The 14,410-nt window shown below is 54.2% G+C and overlaps 2 protein-coding genes across 2 annotated transcripts in view; one reads left to right on the forward strand and one right to left on the reverse strand.

Moving 5' to 3' along the window:
* The window catches only part of LOC103888610 (CEA cell adhesion molecule 6), a 913,736-nt gene that overhangs the window by 198,984 nt on the left and 700,342 nt on the right, over positions 1–14,410 (forward strand). The gene's annotated exons all lie outside the window — the stretch shown is intronic.
* RABAC1 (Rab acceptor 1) lies at positions 5,140–8,184 on the reverse strand. The gene is made up of 5 exons (XM_002829285.6): positions 7,721–8,184; positions 7,232–7,444; positions 6,739–6,836; positions 5,475–5,576; positions 5,140–5,391 (listed from the first exon to the last, which is right to left on the reverse strand). Exons 1-5 carry the CDS (start codon positions 7,774–7,776, stop codon positions 5,303–5,305), a joined length of 558 nt encoding a protein of 185 aa, XP_002829331.1. The 5' UTR covers positions 7,777–8,184; the 3' UTR covers positions 5,140–5,302.

Consider the following 14,410-nt stretch of genomic DNA (forward strand, 5'->3'; position numbering starts at 1 on the left):
CCACCTCCGGCCCTGGGACCCTAGTCTTAATCACCCCAGATGGAAGCTTCTGGTCTCAGCATCTCAATAACTCAACACCAGAATTTGAGACCTGTAGCCAGTTGCCTTCAGAATAGGCCTTTGGCCTGAGTTACCAACCTCCCACTGACCCGCAGCTCTAGCCTGCTGCCTCAGTGATCTCAGAACTGACTGCTTGGGTCTTTGGCATCAGTAGCCTCCAAGCAAAGCATCTCAACCATATTCACTGCAAACCCAGCGATGTAGACTGGACCTGGCGTCCACCCACCGACATGGGCACGGACACTCAGTCTTCCCTGGGGAATACTGGCATTGATGTCAAAAAACACCCTCTGCTACTCCAAAATTGGGATTGGAACCCTGGCCTCTGAGTAGGCCCAGGTGACCTGACTTGGCCGGGGGCACCCCAGGTCCCCACCCTTCCTGGTCCCCCAGGATGAGTCCATCTCTAGCTCCCTCCCTGGCGGAAGCACTTGTCCGCCCTCTAGTGGCAGATTCTGGAAGTGCACTCCTCTGTGGCGTCGACACCCAGGCTCCCCCTGGTCTTCCCATCTCGTGGGAAGCCTGAAGCCTGGGGGTCTTCCTGCTTCCTCCCACTCACCTCCCACCCAAGTCAGCCACCAAGACCTGTCCTTCAACCTCCTGAATCTCTCTTCCCTGTCTCGCCTCTCCACCCCACTTCCCTGCCCCATCTTCCCCAGCTAGGATCATCCCTCGTCTCACTCCCTCCAGCCCATCCACCACACAACCTCAGAGGGATAACCCTCTCCTTCCCACCCTTCCCCTCCCCTCCCCCTCCCCTCCCCCTCCCCTCCCCCTCCCCTCCCCCTCCCTTTCCCCTCCCCCTCCCCTCTTTTCCTTTTATTTTTCCCTTCCCTTTTCCCTTCTCCTCTCCTTTCCTTTTCTCTTTCTTTCTTTTTTTTTGTTTTTTTTAGAGGGAGCCTCCCTCTGTCGCCCAGATTGGAGTGCAGTGGCGCGACCTTGGATCACTGCAACCTCCGCCCCCCAGGTTCAAGCGATTCTCCTGTCTCAGCCTCCCAAGTAGCTGAGATTACAGGTATGCACCACCACGCTGGACTAATTTTTGTATTTTTAGTAGAGACAGGGTTTCGCCATGTTGGCCAGGCTGATCTCGAACTCCTGACCTCAGGTGATCCACTCACCTCAGCCTCCCAAAGTGCTAGGATTACAGGCGTGAGCCATCATGCCCAGGCTAACTTGCAATTTTCTATTTAATCTGCACACCCCCCACCCCCGCCTTTTTTTTGAGACAGGGTCTCGCTCTGTCACCCAGGCTGGAGTGCAGTGGTGGTGCAATCTCGGCCCACTGCAGCCTTGACCTCCTGGGCTCAAGCAATCCTCCCACCTCTGCCTCCCAAGTAGCTGGGACCACAAGCATGCGCCACCACACCTGGCTAATTTTTGTATTTTTTGTAGAGACGGTGTTGCCATGTTGCCCAGGCTGGTCTCGAAGTCCTGAGCTCATGCAGTCCACCCACCTTGGCTTCCCAAAGTGCTGGGATTATAGGCTTGAGCCACCACACCCAGCAACTCATTTGTTTTTTTTTTGTAAAGAGATGGGGTCTCTTTGTGTTGCCCAGGCTGAGTGCAGTGGCAGTCATGGCTCACTGTAGCATTGAACTTCTGGGCTCAAGTGATCCTCCCACCTCAGCCTCCCAAGTAGCTGGGACAACAGGCCCACACTACCATGCCCAAATAACTGTTTAACTTTTTTGCAGAGATGGGGGTCTTGTTATGTTATCCAGGCTGGTCTCAAACTTTTGGGCTCATGCAGTCCTCCCACCTTGGCGTCCCAAGGTGTTAGGATTATACAGGCATGAGCCATGGTGCCTAGCCTTAATCATTTTTTTTTTTTGAGATCGAGTCTCGCTCTGTCGCCCAGGCTGGAGTGCCGTGGCGCGATCTCAGCTCACTGCAAGCTCTGCCTCCCAGGTTCACGCCATTCTCCCGCTGAGTAGCTGGGACTACAGGCGCCTGCCACGCCTGGCTAATTTTTTGTAGTTTTAGTAGAGACGGGGTTTCACTGTGTTAGCCAGGGTGGTCTCGATCTCCTGACCTCGTGATCCGCCCACCTCGGCCTCCCAAAGTGCTCGGATTACAGGCGTGAGCCACTGCGCCCGGCCTCTTAATCATGTTTTTAAAAGTAAAAAACAAAAGGTGAAATGAATAATAATTTAATCCACTATATCAATAAATTATCCTTCCAACACACATAATCAACATAAAAATTATTATTTTTGAGACAGAGTCTTTCTCTGTTACCCAGGCTGGAGTGCAGTGGCACAATCTTGGCTCACTGCAACCTCTGCCTCCCGGGTTCAAACAATTCTCCTGCCTTAAGCTCCCAAGTAGCTGGGATTACAGGCGTGTGCCACCATGCCCGGTTAATTTTTTTTTTTTTTTTTTTTTGAGATGGAGTCCTGCTCTGTTGCCTAGGCTGGAGTGCAGTGGTGCGATCTCGGCTCACTGCAACCTCCGCCCCCTGGGTTCAAGCAATTCTCTGCCTCAGCCTCCCAAGTAGCTGGGATTACAGTCGACCGCCACCATGCCCGGCCAATTTTTTTGTATTTTTAGTAGAGACGGGGTCTCATCATCTTGGCCAGGCTGGTCTTGAACTCCTGACCTCGTGATCCACCTGCCTCGGCCTCCCAAAGTGCTGGGATTACAGGCGTGAGCCACCGCACCCGGCCAATTTTTGTACTTTTAGTAGACACAGGGTTTCACCGTATTGGCCAGGCTGGTCTAAAACTCCTGGCCTCAAGTGATCTGCCTGCCTCAGCCTCCCAATAGTGCTGGGATTACAGGTGTGAGCCACCATGCCCAGCCTATAAAAATTATTGAGATATTTTACTCCGTTTTCATACTAAATCTTTGAAGTCTGGTGTGCATTTCACACTCATAGCATGTCTCAGTTTGGACCAGCCGTGTTTGAGGCAGCCGCATGTGGCTGGCCACCATATCCGACAGGAGAATTCCAGAACAATATTGGGCATCAGTGGGCTCTGGGTGAGCACCTGCTGCATCAACGATGAATGGGTGAGTTCTGCTGAGGAGACACGAGGTTGGAGAGGCTCAGAGGCTGCATCCCTGAGGCCTTGGCACTCGCTGTCCCTCTCCTTGGGAAACTCTACCCACTTCTTGTGTCTCCTCAGAAAGCCCTCCCAGACCACCCCTATCTAAAGCAATTGGCGGGGCACAGTGGCTCACACATGTAATCCCAGCACTTTGGGAGGCCAAGACAGGTGGATCACCTGAGGTCAGGAGTTCGAGACCAGCCTGGGCAACACAGTGAAACCCCGTCTCTACCAAAAATACAAAAATATCAGCCGGGCGTGGTGGCAGGCACCTGTAATCCCAGCTACTCGGGAGGCTGAGGCAGGAGAATCACTTGAATCTTGGAAGTGGAGGTTACAGTGAGCCAAGATCGCGCCATTGCACTCCAGCATGGGCGACAGACAGAGACTCCATCTCAAAAAAATAAACAAATAAATAAAAATAAAAAATCAAGTCACTTCTTAGGCCCTCTCGGCCACCTCCCTTGTCTTCATCTGCCTGGCACTTTCCCTCCCAAGTGTGTTTCTCTTTTGTTACTGCTACCACGTGGCAGTTTTCACCTCATGATGAAAGGCAAACTGGACCCGGCACGGTGGCTCATGCCTGTAATCCCAGAACTTTGAGAGGCTGAGGCAGGAGGATTGCTTCAGCCCAGGAGTTTGAAACCAGGCCAGGCAACATAGTGAGACCCTGTCTAATGAAAAGTTAAAAAAAATTAGCTGGGTGTGGTGGCGTGCACCTGTGGTCCCAGCTGCTCAGGAGGCTGAGGTGGGAGGATCACTTGAGCCCAAGAGGTAGATGCTGCAGTGAGCAGTAATCACACCACTGCACTCCAGCCTGGGCCATAAAGTGAGACCCTGTCTCAAAAAACAAAAGGCAAGAAGCAAACTGGGCTGGACACAGTGGCTCACACCAGTAGTCCCAGCACTTTGGGAGGCTGCAGGGGGAGAATCGCTTGAGCCCAGGAATTTGAGACCAGCCTGGGAAACAAAGCAAAACCCATCTCACAAAAGCAAACTGTATGTCTTTCATCTCAAGCAGAGTAAAACCCAAAGCCCTCACCATGGCCCACAAGGCTCCCTGGCCTCCCACACTGTCCCCCTTGCTTATCTGCCCCAGCCACGCCCACCTCCTGGCTGCCCTCGAGCCTCCTGGCTGCTGCCATCTCCCGGACTATGCCCCTGTGGCTTCCTCTGCCCCAATTATTCTTCCTCCAAAGGATCTGGGCTGCTCCCTCTCTCAATTTAGGTCTTTGGTGAATGTCACATCAGGGAGGCCTTTTCTGGTCACCCTCTTTAAACCACAACTCACTCCCGAACTTTCTCTGTGCAGAAAAGAGTTAACCTGGCAGGCTCCACCCCAGACTGCTGTCCTTAGACAGGCCTGGGTGCACAGTTGGTCCTTGGCTGGGAACTTGGGTGTTGGTGGGGGGGTCTTATCACTTCCTGATAGAGTGGCTCGCTGCATCTATCTAGGCTGTTTGTGCAGGCACAGGCCTTCTTTCTGGGAGCCTGGCATTTTGGTATATGTTGGAGAGAAGGTGCTCTTGTGGCCGCCCCCATGAAACCAAGAGTGCTGAGGCTAGGATCAGAGTGTCCCTGGCTGACATTTCACACATGTCGCCATGATCCACTGCTGGAGGAATTAGGTGTGGCCTCTGGAAGTGCATGCCTGGTTTCCTGAGTTCACTCCATGCACCTTTCCTTTTGGCTGACTTGGCTCCATATCCTTTGATGAGAGTAAATTAGAGCTGTGAGTGCAATTGCATACTGAGTCCCGAGTCCCAGAGAACCATCAAACCTGGGGTGCTCTCTGATTCCTGAGTCCCAGAGAACCATCAAACCTGGGGGTGGTCTCGGGGACCCCCGGCACACTGTCCTTCTCAACTCTTTTCTCCTCCTCAACACTCACCACCATTGGGCATCCCATATTTTACCTGTTTACCTTGTCATCGTCTTGCCCACACCCCAGGTTCCACCCCAACCCTGCTCTGTGCAGTATTCCTAGCTCCATCCATAGAGACCCACAGAAGATGCTGGGGGAATATTTCCTGAATGACACCCGTAACAGCTTTATTTTCAAAGGTGGGATCCCTCCCGGGGCTTGTGATGGGACGGCGCTGTGGGACCGAGCAGCAGAGCCGTGCAGGACAGGCGTGGGCAGGGGCGGGGCAGCTGGCCCGGGAGGCCGGCAGGTCCCAGAAGACACCTCACACGGGTTCCATCTGCAGCTCTTCCCCGTCCACAGCCTCAATCTGGTGGAAGGCAGCGTGGGAGCCGATGACCACCAGGGTGGCTCCTGCAGGAAAGCCGGCAGCTCAGGGCCACACTCCTGCGCCTGGCCCCCACCATCCACCCCAGCTGCTCAGACCCTGTACTCACCCAGCACCCAGAAGACGGCCGAGCCCGCACCAGCCAGCCAGAAGAAGGGGAAGGAGATGCCTCCAGCCAGAGCGTACTGATGCGCTGGGCTCACCTCTCGGCCTGGGGGCAGATGGCATTGGGGCGCTGTTCCGACCCTCCATGCCCTCTCCCAGAGTAACCCCTGCTGCCCCCCAACAATCTGTACAAGCTCCAGGTTCTCGGGATCGATTCCAAACTCCTCATGCCAAGGCCCTCCAGGTCCTGGGGTCACCCTGTTCCCCTGCTGTCCCCACTGACCTCTAGAGCACGGCACACCGTCCTCGCCTGCCTCAGCCCCACCCTCTGCCCTCTGCCCCACATCCTCCAGGAAGTTCCTGGGATCCCGGCTTCCTGCTCCCTAGACTAGGGCTCTCCTGCTGCAACCCTCGCACAGACCAGGGGTCTCAAACTGGTGGCCCGAGGGCCAAATCTGACCTGTGGATGTGTTTTTTGAGAAGTTTTGCAAGGATGTGATTTGTGGCTGGCAAAGTGAACGATTTCACATAAAAATACCAACTTCAGGCTTCTCATAGAAGTCTCAGGGACGGGGTCTGCATGCTCTGGTGACGGTAATCAGCTGAAGCCAAGTCGTGCCTGTGCTTCAGGCGCTCCCTCCACCCAGCCCGTCAAGCACATAACTTGCAGGCCCCTGAAGAGCCTGGCCTTCGGGTCTACCTGACTGTCTAATCCCAACTCCCTGACCCCACTCCAAACCTTGATTTTCCCCTGGGGGGAATTTCCCCTGGCATTTTGTTTTCCCAGTGGTCCTTGGTACTACTAGTCTGGGAACCACATGAAACATACTCCTCGGCTTCCCTCTCTATGTTTCAAGTTCTTTCTGGTCATACCCCAGAAAGCTGGAAAAGAAACGGGAACAGATCTAGGCCAGTGTAAGGTGGCCACCTGGTGTCCAGTGTGGGCACCTGCAGCTGATGTTGGCCGCAGAGAGCGGCAAGGGGAGGAGAGAGAGGGGAGGAGTCATGTGGTTTGAAAAGGAGTAGGTTTAAGGCACAGCAGCCAGGTGGATCCTGGGTTTGAGGAATAGCAATTTGAGGGGGCTGAGACTCGATGGAAGGATCGGTTGTGTCTGAGATTTTAACGGATCAGGTTTGGGGGATCTAATGTACATCTAGGCTTGGGCGGACTTGGGTTTTGAAGGACTTGGATTTGGGGTCTGAGGTCTGCATTCCAAAAGACCAAGATTTGAGGGACCAAGGATTCATCTGGGCAGGGGGTTTCTCACCAAAGAGCACAAGCTTGGACTGCAAGGTGCGCAGATAAAGAATGTAACAGGCGCCGAAAAAGACAGCCAGAGCCACCAGCAACATAGGGGACGTCACCCTGGAGGAGGAGTGCAGGGAGACAGGGGTTAGGCAGCTGGGGCTGGGCCAGCCAGGCGGCCCTGGCCTTCTCCACCGACGGGCGGCAAGCTACATCCTGGAGACCAGGGAGGGCCAGGTGACATTTAGTCACACTGCATCCTGGCCAGGGTGATGGTGGGGTAGGGGACCTGGCCCTTTGGTGACAAGGTAGTCTAGCAGAGCCAATCCTTGGGGGCGGGGCCTGGGCGGTGAGAGGAGGGCCCTGGGCGGTGAGAGGAGGGACCGGGCGGTGAAGGGCGGGGCCTGGGCGGTGAGAGGAGGGACCGGGGGCGGTGAAGGGCGGGGCCTGAGCGGTGAGAGGAGGGGTCCAGCCGGTCGGGGCTAGTGCGGGTGCGGGGCCCGGGAGGCACTCACACGCAGTACAGGATGAGGCCCAGGAATACGAACACATAGTTGCTCTGGTAGTACTCCACGTTGCGTACGAGGCGCTGGCAGAGCTCGCCCAGGTTGCGGGGCCGTGAGAAGCGCTGCTGGTCCACGAAGGTGCTCCAGGGACGGATGGTCGCGCGGCGGCGCTCCAGCCACTCCCGGCCTGCACCGGAGGGAATCAGCTTCGGCAGTAGGGTCCTGCGGGGGGTGGGGCCGGGTCAGTGGTGGACCGGGATGGAGCCCCAGACCCCCGCAAAAGAAGAGGACTAAGGGGGCCTGGACTCCCTCCCGGGACCCCAGATTCCTGGACCGCAGGCAGGGGCTAGGGGCCCAGACTCCAGGGTCCCATTAGAGGAGACCCGGGCCAACACTTCTGCGTCTCGGGGCTGGGACTCCAGGCTCTCGAGGGAGGAGGGGGCCGGGGGCCCGGACTCCCGGGTCTCGGGTCCAAGGGCCTAGAGCCAGCTCGCTCACGTGGCGCTCAGCCCTTCCGCCTCGGCATCTTTCTGCTGGTCCTTCTGCGCTGCCATGTCTGCGTCGTGAGGGGTAGAGCCGCTGTAACTAGCCCGGTACCCTGAAGACCCCGCCGGCCCCGCCCGAGGCCGGCCCCACCCAGCGGAGTCGACGTGGCGCAGCTCGGGAGCAGCTGGGGACTGTAGTTCTGCCGCTGAGTGTTGTGGGAATTGTAGTCCTGACGGTGACTAAGAAGATGGGCGCCATGATGGCGGTCTGACTCGCAAGACACCTTGAGAGATATAATCCCAGAAAGTGACGGCGCGCTTCTCTGGGTATTATGGGAGTTGTAGTTTCAGGAGGGTGCAGGTGGGCTGTCAGGAGCGAGGGCGTTATGGGAACTCTAACGTCAGAAGCGGGCGTTGTGTACTCTCCCAGGGAGGGCACAATGGGGACCGTGCAGAGCTGTCGTTCTGACTCTAGAGGGCATAAAAAAACGCCTGGAGGGCTTCAGATTCCTGGGCCCTAGCCCAGATGTTTTCATTCAGCAAGTCTGGGGTGGAGCCCATAATTTCCATTTCTGAGTTCCCAGGTGATGCTGATGCCCCTGGTCCACGGACTACATTTTGAGTAGAAAGATTTAGATAATTTGTGGGAATTGATTCTTTCCTCAAGAGATTGAGGCTAGTGAGGGGGCCATGGTTGCTGGAGGGGTATCTGAGGTTGCCCCCTGCCTCACCTTGTGGAGTCCCAAAGATGAATGAGTTGGGGCTAGGGACACCTCCGACCCCCGCCACACACACCTTTGGACAGGAGGGAGTGAAGTTAAGAAAGAGAAAAGGTTGAGAAGTTTTGTGGGCTTTTTTGAAATGGAGTCTCGCTCTTGTTGCCCAGGCTGGAGTGCAATGGCGCAATCTTGGCTCACTGCAACCTCCGCCTCCTGGGTTCAAGCGATTCTCCTGCCTCAGCCTCCAGAGTAGCTGGGATTACAGGTGCCCGCCACCACGCCCAGCTAATTTTTGTATTTTTTTTAGTAGAGACGGGGTTTCACCATGTTGGCCAGGCTGGTCTCGTACTCCTGACCTCGTGATCTTCCTGTCTCAGCCTCTCAAAGTGCTGGGATTACAGGTGTGAGCCATTGTGCCTGGCCCACAGGGCTGGAATTCTAATTGAATTCTAATGGGGTGAACCAGAACAGGGCCTCAAGAAATGTGTGTGGAAGTATAGGGAAGGCTGGGCTCCCTTAAGCAGACTGAGATCCTAATTTTCCAAAGCAGCTGGGTGGGGCTGGAAGGAGAATATCTATATGGGATAACCAGGTGACCTTTTTTTTTTTGAATTTTTTTTTAAGTAGATAAGGGATTTTGCTGTGTTGGCCCAGTAGGTCTCAAACTCCTGGACTCAAGCGATCCTTCTGCCTTGGCCTTCCCAAGTGTTGGGATTACAGGTGTGAGCCCCACCACGCCCAGGTTCAAGTGACTCTTTTTTGTTTGTTTGTTTTTGAGACGGAGTCTCACTCTGTCGCCAGGGCTGGAGTGCAGTCACTGCAACCTCGGCCTCCTCCTGGGTTCAAGCGATTCTCCTGCCTCAGCCTCCCGAGTACCTGGGATTACAGGCGCCTGCCACTATGCCCAGCTAATTTTTTGTATTTTTAGTAAAGAGGGGGTTTCACCATGTTGGCCAGGCTGGTCTCGAACTCCTGACTTTGTGATTCGCCCGCCTCGGCCTCCCAAAGTGCTAGGATTACAGGCGTGAGCCACCGCGCCTGGCCCCAAGTGACTCTTTTAGGCCCAGCTCTTGTCTTCCAAGATCTACAGCAGTTTAGGGTTTGTGCTTTGAGGCCTGCTGGAAGGTGTTCCCAGGAGGTGGGACGAAGATGGCCCTGTCCAAGGGGCTGGTGGCGCAATAGGCAGGGAAGCCCTTTGCAAGGGCCCCACACTGAAGATAGAAGAGTTACACTTTGAAGATCAGATTGGCTAGTTACTGTTTATTTCCTCTTTGTCACCCCCAGGCTTTTAGTGGAATCAGGTTTTCTTTTTTTCTCTTTTTTTTTTTTTTTTTGAGATGAAGTTTCACTCTGTTGCTCAGGCTGGAGTACAGTGGCACAATGTCTGCTCACTGCAACCTCCGCCTCCCGGGTTCAAGCAATTCTCCTGCCTCAGCCTCCTGAGTAGCTGGGATTACAGGTGTGCACCACCATGCCCAGCTAATTTTTGTATTTCTAGTAGAGATGGGGTTTCACCATGTTGGTCAGGCTGGTCTCACACTCTGACCTCCTGATCTGCCCACCTCAGCCTCCCAAAGTGCTGGGATTACAGGCGTGACCCATCGCACCTGGCCTGGAATCAGGTTTTCTAAATAGGATTCAAACTTGAAAATCAAAGGAGGACTGCAGGGCTGGGCGTGGTGGCTCACGCCTGTAATCCCAGCACTTATGGGAGGCCCAGGAGGGTGGATCACTTGAGGTCAGGAGTTCAACACCAGCCTGGCCAACATGGCAAAAGCCCATCTCTACTAAAAAAAAATACACATGCCTGTAATCCCAGCTACTCGGGAGGCTGAGGCAGGAGAATCGCTTGAACCCAGGAGGCGGAGGTTGCAGTGAGCCAAGAGCATGCTATCGCACTCCAGCCTGGGTGACAGAACGAGACCCTGTCTCAGAAAAAAACGAAACAAAACAAAAAAAAACACCAAAGGAGGAGTGCAATAGCACAATTAGCCCCGAGCAGGAATAGGGGAGCAGCATCTGAATTCAAAGGGCCCGAGCAGCAGAGGTAGCCCTTGGAAGAACCTCCACCGAAAGACAGAGCTTGGGGAATAGAATTGGGACAGAGCTCCAGCTGCCTCTTCCATGGCGGGCCATAGGAGATTCAGGATGGACTTTTGTTATGAGAGCTGTTGGGTTTCCTTATAGGAACTGAATGAAAGCAGTTTCATTCCAAAACCCACTGGTCTTTGTTCTGAGCAGAGGACATAGAGGCAGAGGCCTGGAGGTGTCCAACAGCGCAGGCCATGGCAAGAGACGGGGAGGGGGACAGTGGAGTCTGAGGGGCAAGGACATTGCAGGAGGGGTCCTAGGAGTGGGAGTGTGGGGGGAACTTTGAATAAGGGAATTTCAGGAGATGGGGCCTGGACACAGGGGTAATGTGAGAGAGGAGGGCCTGAGGCAGAGACATCATGAAATGGTTAGACATGGGGTCCCTGAGAGAACGGGCCTTTGGCAGATGGGCCCTGAATTAGGGGGGTAGGGTGTTGGTGTGCTGGGAGATGAGGGGGCACTTGAGAAGATTGTGAGTCCCAGGCCAGGTGTGGCTCATGCCTGTAATCTCAGCACTTTGGGAGGCTAAGGTGGGCAGATCACTTAAGGCCAGGAGTTCGAGACCAGCCTGCCCAACATGGTGAAACCCCATCTTTACTAAACATACAAAAAAAAAATTAGCTCAGTGTGATGGTGCACGTCTGTAATCCCAGCTACTCGGGAGGCTGAGCAAGAGAATCGCTTGAACTCAGGAGGCAGAGGTTGCAGTGAGCTGAGACTATGCCACTGTACTCCAGCCTGGGCGACAGAACGAGACCCTATCTCAAAAAAAAAAAAAAAAAGATGAGTCCCTCCAGCCTGAGCCCTCCTCCCTCCCTCCTGGGATCTCCAAGGAAGTGGTGCTGGGAAAGCAGGAAGACCTTAGCACATTCAGCCAGAAATGTGGGTCACTGTCCCTGCTGTGTGACCTCAAGGAAGGCCCTGCCGTCTCTGGGCCTCAGTCTCCCCACCTATCTATGGGAGTGTCTCTTCCCCTGCACCAGAAAAATAAAGTAGTATGTGTGGGTTTCCTAGGAGAGGTCTGGGCTCATGTAGCCCCTACCAGGACCAGGCTGTACCCTGGGGTCACCAGGGGTGTCCAGCGCACATGGCCCCTTACCTCCAACTGCCTTTCCCCCTCAGATTCGGGAGTTTCTCCCTCAGCCATTGTCTTGTGCAGTGGGTGTGTACATGCACTTGCACACTCACCCACTCACACTCACTCTCAGCATCCTGGCCACAGACACTGGCATTGGGAGGCAGGCAGGCCCAGGCCTGGCCCCAGCCCCTCCTCTGACTTGCCTCCCTGAGCTGTGTTAGGAAGGCTGCCTCGAGGGAAATGGATTCACTGCCCCACCAAGGTGGCAAAAATGAAAAGGACTGACAACTCCCAGTGGAGGGGGGATGTGGAGCAGCTGCTGCTTCCTTACACTGTTGGATGCAGAATGGCACTCGAACTTTGGAAAGGGTCTGGCAACGTCCATGAAAGCTAAACACAGTCTATCCCATGAACCAGCAATTCCACTCCCAGGCACGCGCGTACCCAACAGAGTGCACATCTGTCATTAAAAGACACAACTAGAGGGCTGGGCGTGGTGGCTCAGGCCTGTAATCCCAGCACTTTGGGAGGCCGAGGCGGGCAGATCACGAGGTCAAGAGTTCGAGACCAGCCTGACCAACATGGTGAAACCCCGTCTCTACTAAAAACACAAAAATTAGCTGGGCGTGGTGGTGCACACCTGTAGTCCCAGCTACTCGGGAGGCTGAGGCAGGGGAATCACTTGAACCCGGGAGGCGGAGATTGCAGTGAGCCAAGATCGTGCCACTGCACTCCAGCCTGGTGACAAAGCGAGACTCCGTCTTAAAAAAAAAAAAAAAAAAAAAAAAAGGCCGGGCGCGGTGGCTTACGCCTGGAATCCCAGCACTTTGGGAGGCCTAGGCGGGTGGATCACGAGGTCAGGAGATCGAGACCATCCTGGCTAACACGGTGAAACCCCGTCTCTACTAAACATACAAAAAATTAGCCGGGCGTAATGGCAGGCGCCTGTAATCCCAGCTACTCGGGAGGCTGAGGCAGGAGAATGGCGTCAACCCGGGAGGCAGAGCTTGCAGTGAGCCAAGATCGCGCCACTGCACTCTAGCCTGGGTGACAGAGCGAGACTCCGTCTCAAAAAAAGAAAAAAAAAAAAAAGTCATAACTAGAGGGCCGGGCGCAGTGGCTCGTGCCTGTAATCTCAGCACTTTAGGAGGCTGAGGTGGGTGGATCACTTTTTTTTTTTTTTTTTTTTTTGAGACAGAGTTTCACTCTTGCTGCCCAGGCTGGAGTGCAATGGCGCGATCTCAGCTCACTGGAACCTCCGCCTCCCAGGTTCAAGCAATTCTTCTGCCCCAGCCTCCCAAGTAGCTGGGATTAGAGGAGTGTGCCACCACGCCCGGCTAATTTTGTATTTTTAGTAGAGACGGGGTTTCTCCATGTTGGTCAGGCTGGTCTCGAACTACCGACCTCAGGTGATCTGCCTGCTTCAGCCTCCCAAAGTGCTGGGATTATAGGCGTGAGCCACCGTGCCTGCCTGTTTTTTGTTTTTCTTTTTAGATGGGGTCTCACTCAGTCACCCAGGCTGAATGAAGTGCAGTGGCGTGACCTCGGCTCACTGCAACCTCCACCTCCCAGGTTCCGGTGATTCTCCTGCCTCAGCCCTGTGAGTAGCTGGGACTACAAGCACGTGCCACCACGCCCAGCTAGTTTTTGTATTTTTAGTAGAGACGGTGTTTCACCATGTCGGTGGGCAGATCACTTGAGGTCAGGAGTTCGAGACCAGCCTGGCCAGCATGGCAAAACCCAGTCTTTAATAAAAATACAAAAACTAGCCGGGCGTGGTGGCAGGTGCCTGTAATCCCAGCTACTTAAGAGGCTGAGGCAGGAGAATCGCTTGAACCCGGGAGGTGAAGGTTGCAGTGAGCTAAGATGGTGCCACTGCACTCTAGCCTGGGCGACAAAGCAAGACTCCATTTCAAAAACAAACAAACAAAAGACATGACTAGAATGTTTCTGTCCCTAGCAGCACCAATTGTAATAGCCCCAAACTGGAAACCCCTAAGTCCCCTAACAGGAGAATAGACAAATTGTGTTATAGTCCCACAATGGAATGAAAAGGAAGGGGCCACAGATACAGGTGACAATATGGATGACTCCTATAGACATAATGCTGAGAACAAGGAGCCAGACACGGAGATCACATGCTGTAAGATTTCATTTGTATGAAGCTCAAGAACAGGCACAACTGATGTGTGGTAACAGAAACCAGATCAGCTCTTGCCTCTGGAGGGGAGGTGACTGGAGGGGCTCCAGTGAACTTTCTGGGCAGAGGGAAAGGTTCTATGCCTTGATGTGGGTGGTAGCTTTGCAGATGCAACTTTTTTTTTTTTTTTTTTTTGAGATGGAGTCTCGCTGTCGCCCAGGCTGGAGTGCAGTGGCGTGATCTCGGATCACTGCAACCTTTGCCTCCCGGGTTCAAGCAATTCTCCTGCTTCAGCCTCCCGAGTAGCTGGGATGACAGGCATGCACCATCATGCCCAGCTAATTTTTTTTTGTTTTTGTGTTTTTTTTTTTTTTTTGAGCGGGAGCCACCGCGCTTGGCCTGCAGATGCAATTTTTAAAATCATTGAGCTGTACCCTTAAGATGTGTGCACTTCACTGTATGAAATTTTATCTCAATAAAAAGAGAGAATAGCGTAGTGACCTAGAACTTTGGACAGCCTTAGTTCAAATCCCAGATTTGTCTCTTCTTAGCTGTGTGCAAATCACTTCTCCTCTCTGTGCACATTTAATGCACACCTTGTGCAGAGTGCTTAGAAGTGGGCAGAGCACATAGCGGGCACTCAGTGAATCACTGTCATCACCATCATCGTCATTG

This window comes from Pongo abelii, chromosome 20 (assembly GCF_028885655.2).
Source record: "Pongo abelii isolate AG06213 chromosome 20, NHGRI_mPonAbe1-v2.0_pri, whole genome shotgun sequence".
Classification (NCBI taxonomy): Eukaryota; Metazoa; Chordata; class Mammalia; order Primates; family Hominidae; genus Pongo; species Pongo abelii.

Coding starts and splice junctions, on each gene's coding strand:
- RABAC1 (XM_002829285.6), bottom strand. CDS start 7,776: ATGGCAGCGCAGAAGGACCAGCAGAAAGATGCCGAGGCGGAAGGGCTG. Junction 6,837..7,231: donor GGCCTCATCCTGTACTGCGT/GTGAGTGCCTCC, acceptor CTCCTCCTCCAG/GGTGACGTCCCCTATGTTGC. Junction 5,577..6,738: donor GTCCAAGCTTGTGCTCTTTG/GTGAGAAACCCC, acceptor ATCTGCCCCCAG/GCCGAGAGGTGAGCCCAGCG.